At 32.4% G+C, this 22,013-nt stretch overlaps 4 protein-coding genes across 4 annotated transcripts; 3 read left to right on the forward strand and 1 right to left on the reverse strand.

Moving 5' to 3' along the window:
• Positions 1-1,103: 1,103 nt before the first annotated feature.
• Positions 1,104-5,300, forward strand: LOC142534479 (la-related protein 1C-like). The gene is made up of 7 exons (XM_075641350.1): positions 1,104-1,493; positions 1,682-1,758; positions 1,883-2,244; positions 2,321-2,465; positions 2,561-2,654; positions 3,325-3,396; positions 5,169-5,300. Exons 1-7 carry the CDS (start codon positions 1,104-1,106, stop codon positions 5,298-5,300), a joined length of 1,272 nt encoding a protein of 423 aa, XP_075497465.1.
• A 3,423-nt stretch (positions 5,301-8,723) lies between these two features.
• Positions 8,724-10,418, reverse strand: LOC142534482 (NEP1-interacting protein 1-like). The gene is made up of 3 exons (XM_075641353.1): positions 9,671-10,418; positions 9,417-9,584; positions 8,724-9,105 (listed from the first exon to the last, which is right to left on the reverse strand). The coding sequence occupies exons 1-3, from the start codon at positions 9,800-9,802 to the stop codon at positions 8,983-8,985; spliced, it is 423 nt and encodes a 140-aa protein (XP_075497468.1). The 5' UTR covers positions 9,803-10,418; the 3' UTR covers positions 8,724-8,982.
• A 101-nt stretch (positions 10,419-10,519) lies between these two features.
• LOC142534480 (F-box protein At4g35930-like) lies at positions 10,520-10,968 on the forward strand. Its single transcript, XM_075641351.1, has 2 exons — positions 10,520-10,644; positions 10,707-10,968. The coding sequence occupies exons 1-2, from the start codon at positions 10,520-10,522 to the stop codon at positions 10,966-10,968; spliced, it is 387 nt and encodes a 128-aa protein (XP_075497466.1).
• Positions 10,969-14,290: 3,322 nt separating this feature from the next.
• LOC142534481 (la-related protein 1C-like) lies at positions 14,291-16,918 on the forward strand. Its single transcript, XM_075641352.1, has 6 exons — positions 14,291-14,680; positions 14,869-15,421; positions 15,509-15,656; positions 15,755-15,845; positions 16,515-16,586; positions 16,877-16,918. The coding sequence occupies exons 1-6, from the start codon at positions 14,291-14,293 to the stop codon at positions 16,916-16,918; spliced, it is 1,296 nt and encodes a 431-aa protein (XP_075497467.1).
• Positions 16,919-22,013: the final 5,095 nt, after the last annotated feature.

The raw sequence follows: 22,013 nt of genomic DNA on the forward strand, positions 1-22,013 counted from the left end.
ATCACCTCTATATTCTAGTAGCAGTGCATAGATGAATCAGACCATAATAATAATTCTTAGGGTTGAACAGTGACAAATACTTGTAGAGCCAATTTTTTCTAATAATTTTTTGGGCTTGAATCAATTAGTACATAATTATTTAGAACAATTATTACATGTCAATTGACAAAAAAAATCTATTTAGTTTAACGTAGATTTCTATCATGATTTTTTATTGAATTAAAAGAATATTTTTGTCAATTGATTTAGAATGATTAAAGCAATTATAATCTCTATTATCTAAGAACAGAAGTAAACTCATGTTCTTATTCTCACATATTTTCAAATTTTGAACATCCAATCTATCTATATTTTTGAAAGTATAGTTATGTTATACATTAATTATTATTTATTTAAAGTATGGTATTAAAGATAAATCGGCATTTTTTTCAGGAAAAAATTAATATGAATAGTAAATATTTTTATATTAGTTATTTTTATTTTTTTTTAGTAATTTTAGAGTAAGTTTTTGTGTTTTTCTTATCTACAATTGTATTTGAGTTTTTTAATTCTAATCAAAATTTCTAGCAAAAGTTAATGTGAAACATTTGAAATACAAAGATAAGATCTTCTTATGATAATTTGGAGATAAATTATATCATCACCATATGTCAAAATTTTAAAAGTAAAACTTGATATAAATCACCTTATAAATCATTAAAGATTTTTCGTTTTTAAAAACATAGGCTTTGTTTTTATAAATAAAAGATATCGGATTTAAATATCGATTATTTTATTTGTTTTTTTTTCGAGAATAAAATAATATATGTTTGTTCCGATATAAATAAATAAAATTAACCTTTATCTTTTTATCTTGATACTAAATACGTATACCTAATAAATCCGAGCTGTAATTATATTTGTCGTAGGAAACTAATTCCCGCTTCATTGCTCTATATATGCGGGGAGACTAGAACACTGCATTTTATTTGCTTCGAACAAGAAAACGGGCGGAGATAGGCGATTTCGATTTCGAGTGGGAATTTTTGGGTTTTCTTTAATCGATTCGATTGTGTTGGTGGGTTTGATGTTCAGTTGCCTGACCTATTTTTTTGTTTTCTGCAATGGCTACTGCTTCTGACTCCTCCGCCTCTGTTCAATCTGTAAATTCTGTTATTGATCGCCATTCACGGCTCGCGTCGCCTTGTTCATGTTCGAGTATCTCTGATCAGAAGCACGTTTTGCCTTCTGAAATTTTCCTAAACCAATTAATCGCACCACCTGCTAGTTTCTTGGCCGAGGATGGTCAGGCTGAGGGAAGTGAGAATGTTGGTGTAACCAAGAAGTGTGTTTGGAACAATCCTGCTAATGGTGTTGCTCCGCAGGTTGGTGCTTTGATGGGGACAGCATCTTGGCCTGATTTCTCCAAATCAGCTCGTGCTTCCACGAAGGCTTCTTCGAGTTCGACTGATTCTCTTGAAGAACTCTCTCACGAACCAATCATTCTGTCACAGGTTTATTATTTCTGTCATTGTTGTTCTCTATATTTTGGCCCTTTTAATCTACCTGTTCAATTTATCTGATGTTCTTAGTTGCTTGGGTTTTATTATATATGCTTCTAGTGCTATTATGAACTCGATGATCAAGTTTTCGTACAAGTTAGACTGCTTTCCTTACGAAATTTTCTTTTTGTGAATAATAGGGGACGTCAGTTGACTCTTGGTCTTCACAGGAAGTAGCAACAAATTCAGCTTCGAACCATGAATCTCCTATCCGCCAGTGTTCTCCGGAGCTAGGTGGTGACAGGACAAGTCACAGAAACATAACAGCCAACGGCAGCTTTTCTCAAGCACCAAATTCACACAGTTCTGTGGTTGAAGCGTCTCCTTTTAAGCCAGTGAAGAAGCATCTCTTCGGGGGTATCTCCTAGGGACAACACACGTTGGGATGTTGGACAGAGAGGAGGATCTCACAGTGGGCATGAGCCACACCATCCGCGTGGTCCTTTTAGAAGGAACAACAGTGGACCGCAACTTCAAGGGAATGGTTCTTCTAATCATGGCCATGGTAGCAAACGATACCAGGAACGTTGGATTGATGATTGGAGCTATAACCATCAATCTTTTGGCAGCAGAGTAAACCTTGCACCCCAGCAGAGTGTCGCCTCTCGGCCCTTCATACGTGGTCCAGTTTCAAGTGCTCCTTTTATTCCTCCACCTCCCCCTGTGGGTGCGCGGCCCTATGGTCCCCCAGTGTTCTACAATGGTGAGGTTTGCTGCTTTGAGATACTTGCTTCTGTAGATTATCTTGCGTGCTAATTATATTTTGTTTCAATTTGCAGATGCTTCATCTTTTACGTATTTTGCTCTTGGACCCCACCCAGGTTCACCCGGGCACATGCCTATGTTTCCATATGCACCAATGTCGTCTCCCATACCTGATCCTCACTTGCCTTCCAAAATTGTGAAACAGATAGATTATTTTTTGGTATGTTATTTTGTTATGCATACTAAATGATTCATCCGCTCATTGCTGTCTATTTGCGCATGGTATCAACGCTTGGATTTTCACATGTATCTTGCAGTGATGATAATTTGGTGAAGGACACATATTTGCGCCAGAAAATGGATGTGGATGGATGGGTTCCCATAAACTTAATAGCAAGCTTTAAGAAAGTAAGTCGGTCAAATTAATGAAAAATTTCCTGCTTATGCTTATTTCTTTATCCATTTTATCTAAACTTAAACTTGCGATTCTTTTTTGATTGTTGGTACATAGAAGAGAAATTTTGAGGCTCTAGATCAGAAAGTTGAAAATATCAAAAGCTTGATTCTTTAATTGGAATTTAGTGAGCAATATAGGTTAAGAATTTTGAAATGTTTCGGTTTTGTTAGATTATTCTTGGATGAAATAAAATGACAATTGATATCTAACTGTAATACGCTTGAGTTTATCAGAAGATTTATATTGATATGGAAATGGTAAATTTGTATGACCAAGAATGCACATTAGAATCATGGTACACTCTTTTTAGTTGGTTTCATTAGGTAACAATGATACTATTTTGAGAATGAAGTAGCTTGGACGGGTTAGTTATTCATGTAAGTTGTCTTTGGAGTGGAATTTGGAGATGCCTGATCGGATCAAAATCATCTCTGGCTGAAAATCTTGCCTGCCATGATTTGAAACACCAAATCGACTGTTAGTGCTGCCATTTAACCTCTTATCATAGTCACAGAGGCAGCTGGATATTTTATGGCTGATCATATCAAACTTTTTAAATGATTTGCCACCTATTACGATGAGACTTAACTAAACTAATATTATACATTCTCAATTTTTCAGATTAGGGAGCTGACAGACAATGTCCAACTTATATTGGATGCTTTGCGAGCTTCGAATGTGGTGGAAATACAGGTGAAATGTATCGCATATTTGATCTTCGCAATACCACTTTTCTTATAGTAAATCTTTTACTAGTAGTGTAGTCCAAAATTTTACTGAAAAAACAAGTGAATATGCGATTAACTTATGAGCAAAATCTGTTAATATCCCCTTTTCAGCTTTCTCATGCGACTTGTTCTATATATCTATAGACTTGTTATCCTTTGGGTATTTTGTAGACATTTCATCCCACGACATGCACTTTAGATAGAGTATTGGTGGTTTCTAACTCATCTAGGCGATTTTTTTTCTTACTCTTGCAGGGAGAAAAGGTGAGGAGGAAGGGTAATTGGAGAAAATGGATAATGCCAACCTTCTTGTATTCTACATGATCAAGTCCTCAATTTCTTTAATGAGCAATATAGGTTAAGAAGTAAAATCATTGAACGAGGAAACAACTGGTTCTTTAGTGGTTTTTTTAAAATACAATTGTGCATTTTACGATGTCCTTTTACCAAGTACTCTAATATTTTGCCAAAAATATTAATTTTCCGTCAAAATGTTATTTCTAAAAAAGAAAAGATATATCATTAATATTGAAATATATGTACTACAATAAATGATAATTTCAATTATTGTTTGTATTGATTATATCAATTCATTTAGTTCAAATTTGAATTTAATTCATTTTTATATTAATTCAAATATAATTTATATATTATATATTTTTTATTCAAATTGAAACTAAACTTTATTGAAAATATAAACTAAATTAAAAATTTTTACATTGATTATATCAATCAATTTAATTTGTGATATGATTTGTGTTACTATGATATATTAATTTTTATTACAAACTGTATAAATAAATTTTAAACACAAATGATTACAATGTTATATATATATATATAATTTTGATATCCTGCACACCTACGTGCACACCTCTGTGAGCACCGATGAGGTGTCACTCATCCATTCGATGTGTAATTTTTCTATATTTCATCACATCCAATAGATGAGTGACACCTCGTCGGTGCTCACAAAAGTGTGTACGGTAGGTGTGCAGGATATCAAAATTAATTATATGTGTGTACTGTAATAAATGATCACTTTAATTATTGTTTGCATTGATTATATCAATTCATTTAATTCAATTTTGAATTTATTTAATTTTTGTATTAATTCAAATGTAATTTATGTATTATATGTTTTTTATTTTTTTACTCAAATTGAAACTAATCGAAGATAGCCTAAATTGGGGCAATCCATGGTATTTTTCGATTTCTAGATAATTCAATGTTAAGTGTTGTACAATTATGCCAAGGAAATGGGAATCATGCTGGCTGCGGATCAACTTTTGAAAACTAGATAGATATCGAGCACATAATTAAACAAGAATAAAATGTTATAAAATATTTTGAAATATATTTATACAGATGGATTTATTTATATATTTCGAGCATGTTTTAGTTTGATATTTTTGAGTATAAGAATAATGTGGGAGCATGTTTTAGTTTGATATTTCGGAATATATCACCCAAATAAATCATATACTCTTGCTAATATACTATCCTCCAAAAATTAGATTTACTAGTATTTATCCATTATATACTATCCTCCAAAAATTAGATTAACTTATGAGCAAAATCTGTTAATATCCCCTTTTCAGCTTTCTCATCCGTCTTGTTCTATATATCTATATATCCTTTGGGTATTTTGTAGACATTTCATCCCACAACATGCACTTTAGATAGAGCATCGGTGCTTTCTAACTTATCTAGGCGATTTTTTTCTTACTCTTGCAGGGAGGAAAGGTGAGGAGGAAGGGTAACTGGAGAAAATGGATAATTCCAACCATCATGTTTCCTACCGGATCAAGTCCTCATTCTCTCAATATTTCTAGTCTGCATATACATGATGAAAAGACAAACACGTAGTTTCTAGCGATACTATTATCATAGGTGGGGACTTTGAACACACAACAACTCTATATTTTAGGCTGCTTTTCAGAGTTTGTGGTGGTCTCTAACTCATCTAGGCGATTTTTTTTCTTACTCTTGCAGGTAGAATAGGTGAGTAGGAAGGGTTACTGGAGAAAATGGATAATGCCAACTATCCTGTATTCTACAGGATCAAGTCCTCAATCTCTCAATATTTCTAATCTGCATATACATGATAAAAAGACTAACACAATTTCTAGCTATATTTTAGCCACCGTCGGAAGATATTGGTTTACTTCCACTTATTTCTTATAGTCGTTGGTAATTTAGTTGGATTCGTGATTGTCCAGAGTCTATTGCCTCTCTTTTTTTTTATTTTTTTTCCCCAGAAACATCTTATATTATATGAAATATTGGATATGAATATTTTCTGTTTGGTTTTTATGTGATTTATTTTTACTAATTGCATCTTTATCACTGCGAAAATTATAGTATTTTCAATAAAATATTTGAAAATCTATAAAGTAAGACTAAAGAAAATATTTCATCTAACCCACATAGCGATTAATGTGTGGCCACGAGCATTAAATAATATATTTTTGTTATAATATAAATTGTTACGGTGAAAATAGTTTGAATCATACTCAAAATTAGTTTACTACGTACGTTTTGGTTTTGAGCCGAGTATGATATTTTTGAAATTAATATATAATGGATCAACACTAGTAAATCTAATTTTTGGAGGATAGTATATTAGCAAGAGTAAATGATTTATTTGGTGATATATACTCCGAAATATCAAACTAAAACAAGCTCCAACATTATTCAAGCTCAATATCAAACTAAAACATGCTCGAAATATATAAATAAATCCATCTGTACAAATATATTTCAAAATATTTTATAACATTTATTCTTGTTTAATTACGTGCTCGATATCTATCTAGTTTTCAAAAGTTGATCCGCAGCCAGCATGATTCCCATTTCCTTGGAATAATTGTACAACACTTAACATTGAATTTTCTTGAAATCGAAAAATACCATGAATTGCTCCCATTTAGGCTATATTCGACTAGTCGTTTAACAGAAGCTTTCGAGCGTGAACAGTGAGGTGCACTGGGCAAGTGCGTGCGTGCGTGCATGCATTGCAAGGCTAAGCGTGCTTGTCTTCGGACGATAACCCCTCGAACGAGGGCTTGCAACTTCACCAGACTTTTCTGAATGCCTTTCTAGCCTGTATAAATATATGCAAACATGCATTATGTTATCATAAGTAATATATGGTTTAGGGCATGTTTGTCCAATAAGTCTGACCAAAATAGATTTTGATTATCTGTTTATTAAAAGTAGGAATTACTAAAATAATTTGTCATTGTCCGTATTTGGAATCATTTTTCGCCTGAGTGCTGCCATGTTTTCAAACGTATGGATAATATTCAATACTATGTTATGAGATACAAAGGAAGACAAGTTATTACATTAAGAACAAATTTTGACTCATAAAATAATCAAATTTCAATTCAAGCCAACTTACAAGATCATTTTCGTCTTTTCTAACAAAATTCTCTCTATATATGTTTGCGCGCGAATAAGTAAGACAACCATATCTTCTCTTGACAAGAAATCTGTACCCATAGTCTCTTCATACAAGATGTTGCTTATTTCATTGCTGAATCTTCCTTTTGTTGTTGTTGTGCACAATCACAATACTAGAATCGCTTTCGTGATCGGATGATGATCGTTGGAAAAGTTTTTTCACGACGATTCGAGATAGAGGTTTTTTCCGTTTCCTGTAATGAAACCCATTTTGGCTGTCGGCTTTGAGATTTAAGAATTGTTAAATGTTGGGACTATTCAAGAGTAGAGAGGGGAATGAGTTGAGTGGGTAGCATGTTCTTCTATCATCGTGCATGGATGAATTGTTTGGGTCTTTTGTCGTGTATCTCTCGCGAAATACCTATATTGCCCTTGCTAAACACGTTTGTTTTGGATTTCACGGTGGTTCTTAGTTCATATTTCAGGTATGGAACTGAAATTTGAATCAAGAAAGATTTTAAAGTTTGAAATCGGTCATTTTTTTTGTAGGGAAAAAATAAACTTTTCGATCTATTAACTTGTTACATTTTGAGTTTTGATCGACTAAATATTTAAAATTTTACTTTAGTATAACTTCAAATAAATTGCTAACAATACCGAATTTTTTTTGTAAAGATTGAATTATTATTATTATTTTTTTTGAAAAGATTGAATTAGTTTTGGTCTTATCAATGACATGTATTTTGGACCTTCATACAGAAGTAATTGCGTAACTATGCAATATTTTGTGAAAAGTAAAAATAATTTCAACGTCTCGATACCATAAAGATTTGAAGTTGTTTTAAGAACAAATATGCATTTGGACATATATTTTAAAATCGTTTTTATAATTAAAAAGTAGTATGTTTCGATTTTTATCGTTACCTTTATTTCTAAAAATATAAAAAAAAAACTCTCAATTGTTCTTTGTAGAACACCTTTTTAAAAATATTTCACAAAAAATTTATCCAAACACATGCTTTTATTTTTTATTTGTAAAATACTAAAAATATTTGCTCAGCCGAGCCTTAATTTGTTTTGGTTCAGAAAATGTAGTTGAGATAATTTTCTCCTAATTTTTATTTTCGATTCCTTGAAAAAAAAAAAAAAAAAGAACCGCTAATAAGATGAATATACTTTTTTTAAAGAAATTATTGCAAAATGAATGATAATGCATTCTTTTTCAAATCCAAAAAGTAAACAGTATAAAGTTGACTGTCCTACTTACGTAGTATTCTATCGATCATGTATGTATGGATTGGGAGGAGGACTCTCCATTCTCATTGATATATCATAAAAAAGTACTTTCATTTTATCTCTTTAGCTTAGGAAAGTTCTTTAAAAAAACTAGCTTTCTCACGGACTTGTAGCCAATTTTAGAATTCTCAAATTTTTCATATGATTGAATTGAAATGGTAGTTTGATTGCTCACTTTCTTGTTAGCCATTGGACTGTGAGAGATTTTTTTCATTACATGGTAAACAGGTGATTTCGATTGTCATAAAAGATAATCTGAAATCCGATGTTATAAATTAAAATACTTACACTTAATAGATTTTTTTTTAAAAAAAAAACAAGAACAAAGAGTTACACCAGATGAGCGTTAAAATTAAAATGGTTAGAAAGTGCAAAGCATGGTTGTGAATGAAGTGAAAATCAAGCAAGAAAAATTGAACTTTATTGATAAATAAACTATGGAACAATATTTATAAATGAATAAGAATGAAAATATATTATGCGCCTGTACTAATTTGCATAATTTACGATGATTTATAGGAATAGTCAAATTATCCACGTCATACAAGATGGATACGATACAATGCCATGTAACAACACAACTAGTGATGATAAAGAAAATACTAATAGCAAACAAACATTGTGTGTACGTAGGATCTGTGAGGGAATACAAACCACACCTCAAAATTTTCTTTACAAAATCGTGATCAAGCGCAGAGACCGAACACGAAAGATGTTGCTCAGAAACTACATACATAGAGCTGCACCTAGCCAATCTAAAACTACGGATTTATTGAACAAATAGAGAGGCCGTATACGAGTAAGAGGATATCATCAAGCTGGTGTTTCTCGCCGTACAAAAAGAGCATCAAAATACTCTTCTACACAACGGGCAAGAACCGTGTCTCACCGGCCAAGAGTCGATGCAAGGTAGATGAAACAAGTGGTGACAATGAGGTAAACTTCGCACGGTCTCCCCTAGCTGAAAGTCCTGCGTATATTTAAAAGCATGGGACAGATTCTTCTAAATCAGTTCAACTTGTCGATAAAAGAAGTCTATATACAAAGAGCTCAAACTTTGGCCAACACTTGAATAATTACAATGGCCTCTTCTGAAATTAGGTGGATATAAATGAATACCCACAACGAGTGTAGATGTAGGATGTGTCGTATGCGTAATTGCTTTGTCATAGAAATTACGCAAATTTCATAAATGTCACTATATAGGCCAAAAGTCAAGGTGCACTGATGTAGTTTATCTAACAAGAGACAGATAAAAAGGGAAAGAAATTAGAACAGTACCTGAAGGCAAACAGAACAAGAGACTCCCTCTCCGGAAGTATCAACAATGTCGTCTCTTGCAACCCTTATCTTTGGGAACTTTTCAACTGTGTCTACTAACAAACCATTTGCCCCGCCAGTGTCAAAAATGTCGGGAACGTCTTCAAATGTTGTTTCTACAGCTCCCATCTGATTAACGAAGAAAATTTCGTAAGTCAAAAAAGTAAAAATACTGTCATCCCTATTTCAAGAAAAGCAATCGAGCAGCATAATACCTGACTTTGCACGGCACTTAGCATAGCTGGACCAATACGCTCGCGGACAAGTCTGCCACTTAGAAGGCTCACTATCACATCAATCTGTACAGTCAGATTATTAGCTCCAAACTCAATCAGATTACTAAACATGCTATAAATCTCGAAGATTGAATGCCAGAATTATCACGTCTGCAATTGAATAGTATTGACTCAAGATTATTAATCCATTCAATAGATAAGACTTACCAAATACAGGAGACACTGTATCCCAGATTCATCGGACTGCCACAAAAGAAGTGATGATTCAAAGACTTCGATGGAGTAAACAGCACCGGATATGGCACCAACCGAAGCCCCTCTAACAAATCCACTTTCTGTCTCTTGGCCAATAAGCGCTCCAGTCATTGCTCCCAATATGGTACCAACTGCATAGCAGGGACAGCTCCTTCATTAGCATAAAGAATAATTCGAGAGAAAGTACTACTAAAGATCAACATCCCTCTAAAATTCGGTAGTCGCTGCGTGAGACGTTTCTGAAAAAAATAATCATAAGGTGATTGAAAAATCACCTTTAATCAACTCCAAAAACCTATACAGCACAAAATTCACATCCAAAATCCTACACCACACAATCACAAAGAAAATGAAAACTGCATCCTTGGGGTTCTCAGTATGAATGATGGTTTTCTTCACATTCTCTGTCACCCAAGGTCCAAACATAGCCTAAAATTATAATTTCTTTAAATGTTCTAAATCCCCAAATATGCTGAAAACCCCAATTTGCGGGACATAGCAAAAACCTAAACCCTAAAACAATAAAAACCACGGGAGAACAAATCAATGTTAAGGAAAAAACACATTATAATTATGGGGTGGGTGAAACCACCAAACCCCTTGAATCGTGATAACCCACCTGCATTAGAAGCGTACGATCAAACCAAAATCAAGAAATTGAATCTACAACCACTCAAACCAAATGGTTCCAATATGTTGTTTGTACTTAAGAAGTCTACTACAAACAAAAAATGTTGAAACATATTGGAACCATTTGCAGCAAGGGAGGTGGAAAAGGAGTGTGGATTGGCAGTCCTCACTCACCCAAGGCACCTAAGCATGGCCCTCGTCCCCCTTCTCGTCTAAAATGCACTGAGATGCGCCAAATTGCAGCTGTTCTCTTCCAAGAATCCCCATTTTCTTCAAAATGTTTGGTGCCATCCTTTTTGCCGAAACCTGTCTGCAAATCCTTGGCTTCTAATAGAGCCCTATTCTACGAGGATGAACTGTGCCAAGCGGTTGCGCAAAACAATCTTCGTTGATTTTTGCTGTTTTCTGGTATTATTTTTGTTCCATATATGTGTATAGCTAGAACATTGGCATGATTGCTTTTGGTATAGTTTCTGGAGATTTGGAGTAGGCCCGCCTGGTGAAATTTTTCTAGTCAGTTTAGGTGCTTGTGAATTTTGGGGCCTAAAGATTCTGTTGTCATAGGAAATCCGCCGAATCAATAAGTGGTTGAACTTCTAGAACTTAAATATCATCTTGACCGTTGAATTACTGTTTGAACAGTCTAAAACACCCTGTGGATCACCAACTACTGCACCAACGTCGAACTGGTTCCAGGATACATCAAATCCTGCATCAACGTCCAATCTTAGTGGATTTGGAGAAAGAGGTTTTCAAACAAAAAAACTTCTTCGGAAGTCATCTAACAAAGATATTGCCCAATCGATTCTGAATTCTCCCAACCGATTATAATGTGCTAGTGCATTAGTAGGGACAATAGATCTAACACAGTAGTCGATTTCAACTGGTTAATAAGACAAGACGAATCTTTAAAATATTTATTTCATTTCATGTTTTCTTATTCTATTAGGGGTGTTTGGTACAAGTGATGAGATAAATAAATGATTAATTATGCTATAGATAATCAAACATTATGTGATACTATTAAGATTGTTTGGTTCAACATTTTGAATATGTGATTAGCTTTTAAATATTGAGTGAGTCTCATGTGAGACCGTCCCACGGATCATAATCCGTGAGACGGGTCAACTCTACCCATATTCACAATAAAAAGTAATACTCTTAGCATAAAAAGTAATACTTTTTCATGGGTAACCCAAATAAGAGATCCGTCTCACAAATACGACCCGTGAGACCGTCTCACACAAGTTTTTGCGTATTAATAAATTTAATATTATACCCTTGTTAAGTTTACTTATTTGTTGTGCTCAAAGCAATACATAATATTAGATAATAATAATAATAATGTTAATAATGACGATATTAATAATCTTGAATTAATATGTGTAAATATCATAAAATTAAATATAATAAAAATAAAAATATTATTGATAAGCATAACCAACATTAAAATTTAGTTTTTATTATTTATTAAAATATATACAAATAAATTATTTTTTTCAAAATAAAATATATCTTATATTTTTTAAAGTTTAAATCAAATTAAATAATAATGATATATTAAATATCAGGATCGACATCTAACGTACAACATTCTAAAATAAATTTTTTATTCAAGGCAAAAACTTGTGTGAGACGGTCTCATGGGTCGTATTTTTGAGACGGATCTCTATTTGGGTCATCCATGAAAAAGTATTATTTTTATGCTAAGAGTATTACTTTTATTGTGAATATGAGTAGGGTTGACCCGTCTCACAGATTAAGATCCGTGAGACGGTCTCACATAAGACTCACTCTTTATTCAATAAATAACTTAACACTCTAAGAAATAAGAGGAGAAAAATGTAATTTATTAAGTTTTGATAGTGTATCTCACTTGATTTGTTAGATTAATAATCAAATAGTTATCTAAAAAATTGGATCTTAAATCGGATCAAAATGATTATTAAAACATCTTAAAATTTTAACCAAATTGGATAAGTGTTTGACTATTAATTATCATTGTTTAATCCACTCAACCAAACACACCCTTAGAATATACTTTGAACCTTTCCTATTTTAAATTGATTTTCCATAAACAAAGAACATTTTCATTTACCTAAGAATACAGAGAGAGGGATTCATTTCCTTGTACTAAAATTGTGCTATGATAACGGTACGGTTTATATTTTGTTTTAAGAGGCACTTTAGGTTTTGTATTTCATGATTCCGGGACAAATAACAATATTTAATAAAAATATTACCACCGCTAAATTTTTAAATGGATGAGCTTATTGAGGACTTCTGAAAACATGTCTTTGATATTTCTTCTTATATAGAAAATTGAACACTTAAATGAGTTTATAATGACATAAAATGCACTCTTAAAAAATCGGTTTTGCCATTTTCATAAAATAAGAGCAAATACGAAGTTTGTTAGTTGATATAAGAGTTCGTTATGTTGTGGCGTTTACATGTGCATGAGATGTGATAGAATAATATTAGATACAATCATCAACAGGAACACAAAAAAATAAGTGATTTTAGAACAAAATGCTACGTGTGTACCATGAATAATCTTATACGACAAAAATCAACTCTTGAACATGTTGAAATCACCTCTATATTCTAGATAGCAGTGCATAGATGAATCAGACCATAATAATAATTCTTAGGGTTGAACTAGTGACAAATACTTGTAGAGCCAATTTTTTCTAATAATTTTTGGGCTTGAATCAATTAGTACATAAATTATTTAGAACAATTATTACATGTCAATTGACAAAAAAAATCTATTTAGTTTAACGTAGATTTCTATCATGATTTTTATTTAATTAAAAGAATATTTTTGTCAATTGATTTAGAATGATTAAAGCAAATTATAATCTCTATATTATCTAAGAACAGAAGTAACACTCATGTTCTTATTCTCACCATATTTTCAAATTTTGAACATCCAATCCTTATCTATATTTTTGAAAGTATAGTTATGTTATACATTAATTATTATTTATTTAAAGTATGGTATTAAAGATAAATCGGCTATTTTTTTAGGAAAAAATTAATATGACAATAGTAAATATTTTATTCTTATTTAGATTATTTATTTTTTAGTAATTTTAGAGTAAGTTTTTGTTTTTCTTATCTAATCTTGTATTTGAGTTTATTTAATTCTATCAAAATTTTCTAGCAAAAAGTTAATGTGAAACAATTTGAAATACAAAGATAAGATCTTCTTAATGATAATTTGGAGATAAATTATATCATCATATGTCAAAATTTTAAAAGTAAAACTTGATATAAATCACCTTATAAATCATTAAAGATTTTTCGATTTTTAAAAACATAGGCTTTGTTTTATAATAAAAGATATCGGATTTTAAATATCGATTATTTACTTCTTTGTTTTTTTTTCGAGATATAAAATATTATTTGTTCCGATATATAAATAAATAAAATTAACCTTTATCTTTTTATCTTGATACTAAATACGTATATCCTAATTAAATCCGAGCTGTAATTATATTTGTCGTAGGAAACTAATTCCCCGCTTCATTGCTCTATATATATGCGGGGAGACTAGAACACTGCACTTTTATTTGCTTCCGAACAAGAAAACGGGCGGAGATAGGCGATTTCGATTTCGAGTGGGAATTTTTGGGTTTTCTTTAATCGATTCGATTGTGTTGGTGGGTTTGATGTTCAGTTGCCTGACCTATTTTTTTGTTTTCTGCAATGGCTACTGCTTCTGACTCCTCCGCCTCTGTTCAATCTGTAAATTCTGTTATTGATCGCCATTCACGGCTCGCGTCGCCTTGTTCATGTTCGAGTATCTCTGATCAGAAGCACGTTTTGCCTTCTGAAATTTTCCTAAACCAATTAATCGCACCACCTGCTAGTTTCTTGGCCGAGGATGGTCAGGCTGAGGGAAGTGAGAATGTTGGTGTAACCAAGAAGTGTGTTTGGAACAATCCTGCTAATGGTGTTGCTCCGCAGGTTGGTGCTTTGATGGGGACAGCATCTTGGCCTGATTTCTCCAAATCAGCTCGTGCTTCCACGAAGGCTTCTTCGAGTTCGACTGATTCTCTTGAAGAACTCTCTCACGAACCAATCATTCTGTCACAGGTTTATTATTTCTGTCATTGTTGTTCTCTATATTTTGGCCCTTTTAATCTACCTGTTCAATTTATCTGATGTTCTTAGTTGCTTGGGTTTTATTATATATGCTTCTAGTGCTATTATGAACTCGATGATCAAGTTTTCGTACAAGTTAGACTGCTTTCCTTACGAAATTTTCTTTTTGTGAATAATAGGGGACGTCAGTTGACTCTTGGTCTTCACAGGAAGTAGCAACAAATTCAGCTTCGAACCATGAATCTCCTATCCGCCAGTGTTCTCCGGAGCTAGGTGGTGACAGGACAAGTCACAGAAACATAACAGCCAACGGCAGCTTTTCTCAAGCACCAAATTCACACAGTTCTGTGGTTGAAGCGTCTCCTTTTAAGCCAGTGAAGTCCAGCATCTCTTCGGGGGTATCTCCTAGGGACAACACACGTTGGGATGTTGGACAGAGAGGAGGATCTCACAGTGGGCATGAGCCACACCATCCGCGTGGTCCTTTTAGAAGGAACAACAGTGGACCGCAACTTCAAGGGAATGGTTCTTCTAATCATGGCCATGGTAGCAAACGATACCAGGAACGTTGGATTGATGATTGGAGCTATAACCATCAATCTTTTGGCAGCAGAGTAAACCTTGCACCCCAGCAGAGTGTCGCCTCTCGGCCCTTCATACGTGGTCCAGTTTCAAGTGCTCCTTTTATTCCTCCACCTCCCCTGTGGGTGCGCGGCCCTATGGTCCCCCAGTGTTCTACAATGGTGAGGTTTGCTGCTTTGAGATACTTGCTTCTGTAGATTATCTTGCGTGCTAATTATATTTTGTTTCAATTTGCAGATGCTTCATCTTTTACGTATTTTGCTCTTGGACCCCACCCAGGTTCACCCGGGCACATGCCTATGTTTCCATATGCACCAATGTCGTCTCCCATACCTGATCCTCACTTGCCTTCCAAAATTGTGAAACAGATAGATTATTATTTTTGGTATGTTATTTTTGTTATGCATACTAAATGATTCATCCGCTCATTGCTGTCTATTTGCGCATGGTATCAACGCTTGGATTTTCACATGTATCTTGCAGTGATGATAATTTGGTGAAGGACACATATTTGCGCCAGAAAATGGATGTGGATGGATGGGTTCCCATAAACTTAATAGCAAGCTTTAAGAAAGTAAGTCGGTCAAATTAATGAAAAATTTCCTGCTTATGCTTATTCTTTATCCATTTATCTAAACTTAAACTTGCGATTCTTTTTGATTGTTGGTACATAGAAGAGAAATTTTGAGGCTCTAGATCAGAAAGTTGAAAATATCAAAAGCTTGATTCTTTAATTGGAATTTAGTGAGCAATATAGGTTAAGAATTTTGAAATGTTTCGGTTTTGTTAGATTATTCTTGGATGAAATAAAATGACAATTGATATCTAACTGTAATACGCTTGAGTTTATCAGAAGATTTATTGATATGGAAATGGTAAATTTGTATGACCAAGAATGCACATTAGAATCATGGTACACTCTTTTTAGTTGGTTTCATTAGGTAACAATGATACTATTTTGAGAATGAAGTAGCTTGGACGGGTTAGTTATTCATGTAAGTTGTCTTTGGAGTGGAATTTGGAGATGCCTGATCGGATCAAAATCATCTCTGGCTGAAAATCTTGCCTGCCATGATTTGAAACACCAAATCGACTGTTAGTGCTGCCATTTAACCTCTTATCATAGTCACAGAGGCAGCTGGATATTTTATGGCTGATCATATCAAACTTTTTAAATGATTTGCCACCTATTACGATGAGACTTAACTATGAATACTAATATTATACATTCTCAATTTTTCAGATTAGGGAGCTGACAGACAATGTCCAACTTATATTGGATGCTTTGCGAGCTTCGAATGTGGTGGAAATACAGGTGAAATGTATCGCATATTTGATCTTCGCAATACCACTTTTCTTATAGTAAATCTTTTACTAGTAGTGTAGTCCAAAATTTTACTGAAAAAACAAGTGAATATGCGATTAACTTATGAGCAAAATCTGTTAATATCCCCTTTTCAGCTTTCTCATGCGACTTGTTCTATATATCTATAGACTTGTTATCCTTTGGGTATTTTGTAGACATTTCATCCCACGACATGCACTTTAGATAGAGTATTGGTGGTTTCTAACTCATCTAGGCGATTTTTTTTCTTACTCTTGCAGGGAGAAAAGGTGAGGAGGAAGGGTAATTGGAGAAATGGATAATGCCAACCTTCTTGTATTCTACATGATCAAGTCCTCAATTTCTTTAATGAGCAATATAGGTTAAGAAGTAAAATCATTGAACGAGGAAACAACTGGTTCTTTAGTGGTTTTTTTAAAATACAATTGTGCATTTTACGATGTCCTTTTACCAAGTACTCTAATATTTTGCCAAAAATATTAATTTCCGTCAAAATGTTATTTCTAAAAAAGAAAAGATATATCATTAATATTGAAATATATGTACTACAATAAATGATAATTTCAATTATTGTTTGTATTGATTATATCAATTCATTTAGTTCAAATTTGAATTTAATTCATTTTTATATTAATTCAAATATAATTTATATAATATATTTTTATTCAAATTGAAACTAAACTTTATTGAAAATATAAACTAAATTAAAAATTTTTACATTGATTATATCAATCAATTTAATTTGTGATATGATTTGTGTTACTATGATATATTTAATTTTTATTACAAACTGTATAAATAAATTTTAAACACAAATGATTACAATGTTATATATATATATATATAATTTTGATATCCTGCACACCTACGTGCACACCTCTGTGAGCACCGATGAGGTGTCACTCATCCATTCGATGTGTAATTTTTCTATATTTCATCACATCCAATAGATGAGTGACACCTCGTCGGTGCTCACAAAAGTGTGTACGGTAGGTGTGCAGGATATCAAAATTAATTATATGTGTGTGTACTGTAATAAATGATCACTTTAATTATTGTTTGCATTGATTATATCAATTCATTTAATTCAATTTTGAATTTATTTAATTTTTGTATTAATTCAAATGTAATTTATGTATTATATGTTTTTTATTTTTTTACTCAAATTGAAACTAATCGAAGATAGCCTAAATTGGGGCAATCCATGGTATTTTTCGATTTCTAGATAATTCAATGTTAAGTGTTGTACAATTATGCCAAGGAAATGGGAATCATGCTGGCTGCGGATCAACTTTTGAAAACTAGATAGATATCGAGCACATAATTAAACAAGAATAAAATGTTATAAAATATTTTGAAATATATTATACAGATGGATTTATTTATATATTTCGAGCATGTTTTAGTTTGATATTTTTGAGTATAAGAATAATGTGGGAGCATGTTTTAGTTTGATATTTCGGAGAATATATCACCCAAATAAATCATATACTCTTGCTAATATACTATCCTCCAAAAATTAGATTTACTAGTATTTATCCATTATATACTATCCTCCAAAAATTAGATTAACTTATGAGCAAAATCTGTTAATATCCCCTTTTCAGCTTTCTCATCCGTCTTGTTCTATATATCTATATATCCTTTGGGTATTTTGTAGACATTTCATCCCACAACATGCACTTTAGATAGAGCATCGGTGCTTTCTAACTTATCTAGGCGATTTTTTTCTTACTCTTGCAGGGAGGAAAGGTGAGGAGGAAGGGTAACTGGAGAAAATGGATAATTCCAACCATCATGTTTCCTACCGGATCAAGTCCTCATTCTCTCAATATTTCTAGTCTGCATATACATGATGAAAAGACAAACACGTAGTTTCTAGCGATACTATTATCATAGGTGGGGACTTTGAACACAACAACTCTATATTTTAGGCTGCTTTTCAGAGTTTGTGGTGGTCTCTAACTCATCTAGGCGATTTTTTTTCTTACTCTTGCAGGTAGAATAGGTGAGTAGGAAGGGTTACTGGAGAAAATGGATAATGCCAACTATCCTGTATTCTACAGGATCAAGTCCTCAATCTCTCAATATTTCTAATCTGCATATACATGATAAAAAGACTAACACAATTTCTAGCTATATTTTAGCCACCGTCGGAAGATATTGGTTTACTTCCACTTATTTCTTATAGTCGTTGGTAATTTAGTTGGATTCGTGATTGTCCAGAGTCTATTGCCTCTCTTTTTTTATTTTTTTTCCCCAGAAACATCTTATATTATATTGAAATATTGGATATGAATATTTTCTGTTTGGTTTTTATGTAATTTATTTTTACTAATTGCATCTTTATCACTGCGAAAATTATAGATATTTTCAATAAATATATTTGAAAATCTATAAAGTAAGACTAAAGAAAATATTTCATCTAACCCACATAGCGATTAATGTGGCCACGAGCATTAAATAATATATTTTTTGTTATAATATAAATTGTTACGGTGAAAATAGTTTGAATCATACTCAAAATTAGTTTACTACGTACGTTTTGGTTTTGAGCCGAGTATGATATTTTTGAAATTATATATAATGGATCAACACTAGTAAATCTAATTTTTGGAGGATAGTATATTAGCAAGAGTAAATGATTTATTTGGTGATATATACTCCGAAATATCAAACTAAAACAAGCTCCAACATTATTCAAGCTCAATATCAAACTAAAACATGCTCGAAATATATAAATAAATCCATCTGTACAAATATATTTCAAAATATTTTATAACATTTATTCTTGTTTAATTACGTGCTCGATATCTATCTAGTTTTCAAAAGTTGATCCGCAGCCAGCATGATTCCCATTTCCTTGGAATAATTGTACAACACTTAACATTGAATTTTCTTGAAATCGAAAAATACCATGAATTGCTCCCATTTAGGCTATATTCGACTAGTCGTTTAACAGAAGCTTTCGAGCGTGAACAGTGAGGTGCACTGGGCAAGTGCGTGCGTGCGTGCATGCATTGCAAGGCTAAGCGTGCTTGTCTTCGGACGATAACCCCTCGAACGAGGGCTTGCAACTTCACCAGACTTTTCTGAATGCCTTTCTAGCCTGTATAAATATATGCAAACATGCATTATGTTATCATAAGTAATATATGGTTTAGGGCATGTTTGTCCAATAAGTCTGACCAAAATAGATTTTGATTATCTGTTTATTAAAAGTAGGAATTACTAAAATAATTTGTCATTGTCCGTATTTGGAATCATTTTTTCGCCTGAGTGCTGCCATGTTTTCAAACGTATGGATAATATTCAATACTATGTTATGAGATACAAAGGAAGACAAGTTATTACATTAAGAACAAATTTTGACTCATAAAATAATCAAATTTCAATTCAAGCCAACTTACAAGATCATTTTCGTCTTTTCTAACAAAATTCTCTCTATATATATATGTTTGCGCGCGAATAAGTAAGACAACCATATCTTCTCTTGACAAGAAATCTGTACCCATAGTCTCTTCATACAAGATGTTGCTTATTTCATTGCTGAATCTTCCTTTTGTTGTTGTTGTGCACAATCACAATACTAGAATCGCTTTCGTGATCGGATGATGATCGTTGGAAAAGTTTTTTCACGACGATTCGAGATAGAGGTTTTTTCCGTTTCCTGTAATGAAACCCATTTTGGCTGTCGGCTTTGAGATTTAAGAATTGTTAAATGTTGGGACTATTCAAGAGTAGAGAGGGGAATGAGTTGAGTGTGGTAGCATGTTCTTCTATCATCGTGCATGGATGAATTGTTTGGGTCTTTTGTCGTGTATCTCTCGCGAAATACCTATATTGCCCTTGCTAAACACGTTTGTTTTGGATTTCACGGTGGTTCTTAGTTCATATTTCAGGTATGGAACTGAAATTTGAATCAAGAAAGATTTTAAAGTTTGAAATCGGTCATTTTTTTTGTAGGGAAAAAATAAACTTTTCGATCTATTAACTTGTTACATTTTGAGTTTTGATCGACTAAATATTTAAAATTTTACTTTAGTATAACTTCAAATAAATTGCTAACAATACCGAATTTTTTTGTAAAGATTGAATTATTATTATTTTTTTGAAAAGATTGAATTAGTTTTGGTCTTATCAATGACATGTATTTTGGACCTTCATACAGAAGTAATTGCGTAACTATGCAATATTTTGTGAAAAGTAAAAATAATTTCAACGTCTCGATACCATAAAGATTTGAAGTTGTTTTAAGAACAAATATGCATTTGGACATATATTTTAAAATCGTTTTTATAATTAAAAAGTAGTATGTTTCGATTTTTATCGTTACCTTTATTTCTAAAAATATAAAAAAAAAACTCTCAATTGTTCTTTGTAGAACACCTTTTTAAAAATTTCACAAAAAATTTATCCAAACACATGCTTTTATTTTTTATTTGTAAAATACTAAAAATATTTGCTCAGCCGAGCCTTAATTTGTTTTGGTTCAGAAAATGTAGTTGAGATAATTTTCTCCTAATTTTTATTTTCGATTCCTTGAAAAAAAAAAAAAAAAAAGAACCGCTAATAAGATGAATATACTTTTTTTAAAGAAATTATTGCAAAATGAATGATAATGCATTCTTTTTCAAATCCAAAAAGTAAACAGTATAAAGTTGACTGTCCTACTTACGTAGTATTCTATCGATCATGTATGTATGGATTGGGGGAGGACTCTCCATTCTCATTGATATATCATAAAAAAGTACTTTCATTTTATCTCTTTAGCTTAGGAAAGTTCTTTAAAAAAACTAGCTTTCTCACGGACTTGTAGCCAATTTTAGAATTCTCAAATTTTTCATATGATTGAATTGAAATGGTAGTTTGATTGCTCACTTTCTTGTTAGCCATTGGAGTGTGAGAGATTTTTTTCATTACATGGTAAACAGGTGATTTCGATTGTCATAAAAGATAATCTGAAATCCGATGTTATAAATTAAAATACTTACACTTAATAGATTTTTTTTTTAAAAAAAACAAGAATAAAGAGTTACACCAGATGAGCGTTAAAATTAAAATGGTTAGAAAGTGCAAAGCATGGTTGTGAATGAAGTGAAAATCAAGCAAGAAAAATTGAACTTTATTGATAAATAAACTATGGAACAATATTTATAAATGAATAAGAATGAAAATATATTATGCGCCTGTACTAATTTGCATAATTTACGATGATTTATAGGAATAGTCAAATTATCCACGTCATACAAGATGGATACGATACAATGCCATGTAACAACACAACTAGTGATGATAAAGAAAATACTAATAGCAAACAAACATTGTGTGTACGTAGGATCTGTGAGGGAATACAACCCACACCTCAAAATTTCTTTACAAAATCGTGATCAAGCG

Source organism: Primulina tabacum, unplaced genomic scaffold (genome assembly GCF_025594145.1).
Source record: "Primulina tabacum isolate GXHZ01 unplaced genomic scaffold, ASM2559414v2 Contig540, whole genome shotgun sequence".
In the NCBI taxonomy this organism is placed as follows: Eukaryota; Viridiplantae; Streptophyta; class Magnoliopsida; order Lamiales; family Gesneriaceae; genus Primulina; species Primulina tabacum.